Here is a 2634-nt window from a genome sequence, read left to right as displayed (position 1 = left end):
CGGGGAAAGGATGTCGTCTGGGTCGCCTCCTGCCCCTTTTATATACTGTGGTGGGCGATTAATATTGCATCGCCCTTATTTTAAATTTTCAGAACCCACAATATAATGCAATGGCATGAAGGCATTCATTATTAAAGGACATTTGATTGGGGAGAAATCATCGGGGCCGATTGGAAGAAGGGGGAGCGGGGGAGCGTTCCGGCTTCCCGGCCACCTGCAATTCAAAGGGAGAATTTGTGAGGTCCTTCCCTGACGGAGGAGGGGGGTGAGACCCGGTTCTTGGGTCTGATGTTTGTCACTCATTGAAATGCTAAAGTGAAATATTCAGAGGAAGCTCGCGCTTCGATCATTAATTTTTAATCGTTAAGGTGCTTCTGGGAATCGTAAATAAAAGCCTTTTCGCCTTCCAAACAGCATTAGAAATGAATCCGCGACGGGTTTTGTTGGGGGTGGGGGGGGTTCGGTTTCCGCCTCACGGGCGGGACGCGCCCCGGGACCCGCGGCTGCCAGCTCAGCCTCCGCGGCGGTCCGCGGGCGCGGAGCTGGGCCGGGGCCGACGGCACTACGGGGGCCCGGCGGGGCGAAGCCCCGTCGCGTTCCCCCGGTGAGGACGCCCTGCCGAAGGGCGTTCGTTGGTTTTGCGCTCGCAAGTATTTTCTCCGGCGGTGGCGGCGCGGGGCGGCGAGGAAAGACGCGTCCCTTCGGGTTGAAAAATAGAGATTTATTCCTGGGGGGCGACGATACGGGGATGGCGCTGGCTCGCCGGGACGGGGCGGGGGAGCCCGGCGGAGCGGGGCGCGGCGGCTCTGCGGGGAGCGGCTCGTCCTTCCCGTCGCGGAACGGAGTCCGGGAATCCGCGGAAATCCCGCGGCCCGCCGCGCTGGGCTCCGGTGCTGGGGGCGTGGGCGGCGGGAGGGGTCATCCGGGGGGGGGGGGGGGAGGGCGGTGTCCGGGGCCGTCCCGTCCCGCCGGGGTCGCGCCGTCGGGGCGGCGGGTCAGTGCACGGCCGAGTACTTCATGCGCTTCTGCTTCTGGCGCTGGTTGCAGAACCAGACGCGCACCACGTTCTTCTTGAGGTCCAGCTTCTCGGCGATGGCGGCGATCTTCTCGGAGGAGGGCCGGGGCTGGAGCGCGAAGTACGCCTCCAGCGAGCGCTTCTCGGGGGCGGCGATCGAGGTCCGCTTGCGCTTCCGCTCCGCGCCGGCCAGCAGCAGCTCCGGCCCGGCGGCGCGGTCGCGGTGGGCGGCCTCGGCGCCCTCCAGCCAGGCCTGCAGCACCGGCCGCAGGGCCGTCATGTTGTTGTGCGACAGCGTCAGCGACTCGAAGCGGCAGATCGTGCTCTGGCTGAGCGAGCCCACCCCCGGCAGCTTCAGCGCCGCCAGCGCCGCCCCCACGTCGGCCTGGGTCACCCCCAGCCGCACCCGCCGCTGCTTGAACCGCTCGGCGAAGGCCTCCAGCTCCCGCGGGTCCGACTCGGCCTCGGGGGCGGCGGGCGGCGGCGGCGGCCCCCCCGGGGGACCCACGCCCACGGGCAGGGGGCCCGCGGCGGCCAGCGGGTGCGGCGGCAGCGGCGGGGCGGGCAGGGCGGGGGGCTCGGCCAGCCCTCCGACGGCCAGCGAGGGCGAGAGGTGCTCCAGCAGGTCACCGCCGTCCAGCGCCGGGTGCGGGAGCGGGTGCGGGTGGGCGGTGAGGGCGGCGGGGTGCGGGAGGACGGCGGCGGCGGCGCAGGGGACGCCGCTCATGGCGGGGTAGGCGGCGTCCGGCTTGAAGGGGTGGTGGTGGTGGTGGTGGTGGTGGTGGTGGCCCTTGGCGTGGGGGACGATGTCGACGGCGGCCAGAGCCTCGGCGCGGGCCAGCAGGCTCTCATCAAAGCTCCCGAATATATTGCCCTGCAGCTGCGGGCAAGAACGCGCATGGCGGAGTCAGTGGGGAATACTGTCATCGCCGGATGAAAAACCTGCCCCGGCACCGCGGTTCCTCCTCGGAGCTCAGGTCATAAAAATTAATATGACGGCAGCAGCCCCGCGCGCGCAGACGTGCGGATCAGAGACGGGAGCGGGAGAGGGGGGGAGAGAGGTTCCGAGGCGCGCCGGCGTTCTGGCGACATGAAAAAAACATGAAGCCGGTGCCTGTCAGAAAATGTGCCTTAAAGCGGTAATTAGGCTTCATCTACATACCTGCGGGGCCGGGAGGCAAACCCTGCGCATCGCCTCCGCGCTGGAGTGCAGGCTGGAGAACTTGGGCTCCTGGAGGGCGGCGTGCATGGCGAACGGCTGCTTGGCGTTCGTGGCCATCATCCTGGCGCACCTCGCAGGTAGGCAGCCCCTGCCACCGGCTCGGGGTTGTCTCTCTGCCTGGCCGCTGCCCAAGTGAGCGATGTTCGACGGCAGCGCTTCCCCTGCGCCCCCCCGCCCCGCACCCGCTTCTTCACTCATCTTACACGCTGCCTGCCAGGAGCGGGCCCCGCGCAGGCGTGCTGGGGGGGGGGGGGGGGGCGCGGGCAGCGGACGGGCAGCGGACGGGCAGCGGGACGGCCCAGCCCCCCCTCGGCCCCTCGGCCCCCGCGCCGCCCTCCAGCACCGCGCTCGGGGCGGCGGGACGCGCCGTCGGGGCCGGGCATCGCCTGGACAGGCC

The 2634-nt window shown here is 69.3% G+C and overlaps 1 protein-coding gene across 1 annotated transcript; it reads right to left on the bottom strand.

Annotated features, from left to right (window-relative positions):
- Positions 1–995: 995 nt before the first annotated feature.
- On the bottom strand, positions 996–2297 carry POU4F3 (POU class 4 homeobox 3). The gene is made up of 2 exons (XM_086471252.1): positions 2178–2297; positions 996–1895 (listed from the first exon to the last, which is right to left on the bottom strand). Exons 1-2 carry the CDS (start codon positions 2295–2297, stop codon positions 996–998), a joined length of 1020 nt encoding a protein of 339 aa, XP_086327378.1.
- Between the last annotated feature and the right edge of the window lie 337 nt (positions 2298–2634).

Source organism: Leptosomus discolor, chromosome 10, assembly GCF_034619465.1.
Source record: "Leptosomus discolor isolate bLepDis1 chromosome 10, bLepDis1.hap2, whole genome shotgun sequence".
NCBI lineage: Eukaryota > Metazoa > Chordata > Aves > Leptosomiformes > Leptosomidae > Leptosomus > Leptosomus discolor.
This window is presented reverse-complemented; position numbering and strand designations above follow the sequence as displayed.

Excerpts from the sequence above, each read along its gene's own strand:
- POU4F3 (XM_086471252.1), bottom strand. The coding sequence starts at position 2,297 with ATGATGGCCACGAACGCCAAGCAGCCGTTCGCCATGCACGCCGCCCTC. Across the intron at positions 1,896-2,177 it reads TTTGCCTCCCGGCCCCGCAG|CTGCAGGGCAATATATTCGG; the intron begins GTATGTAGATGA and ends TCTTGCCCGCAG.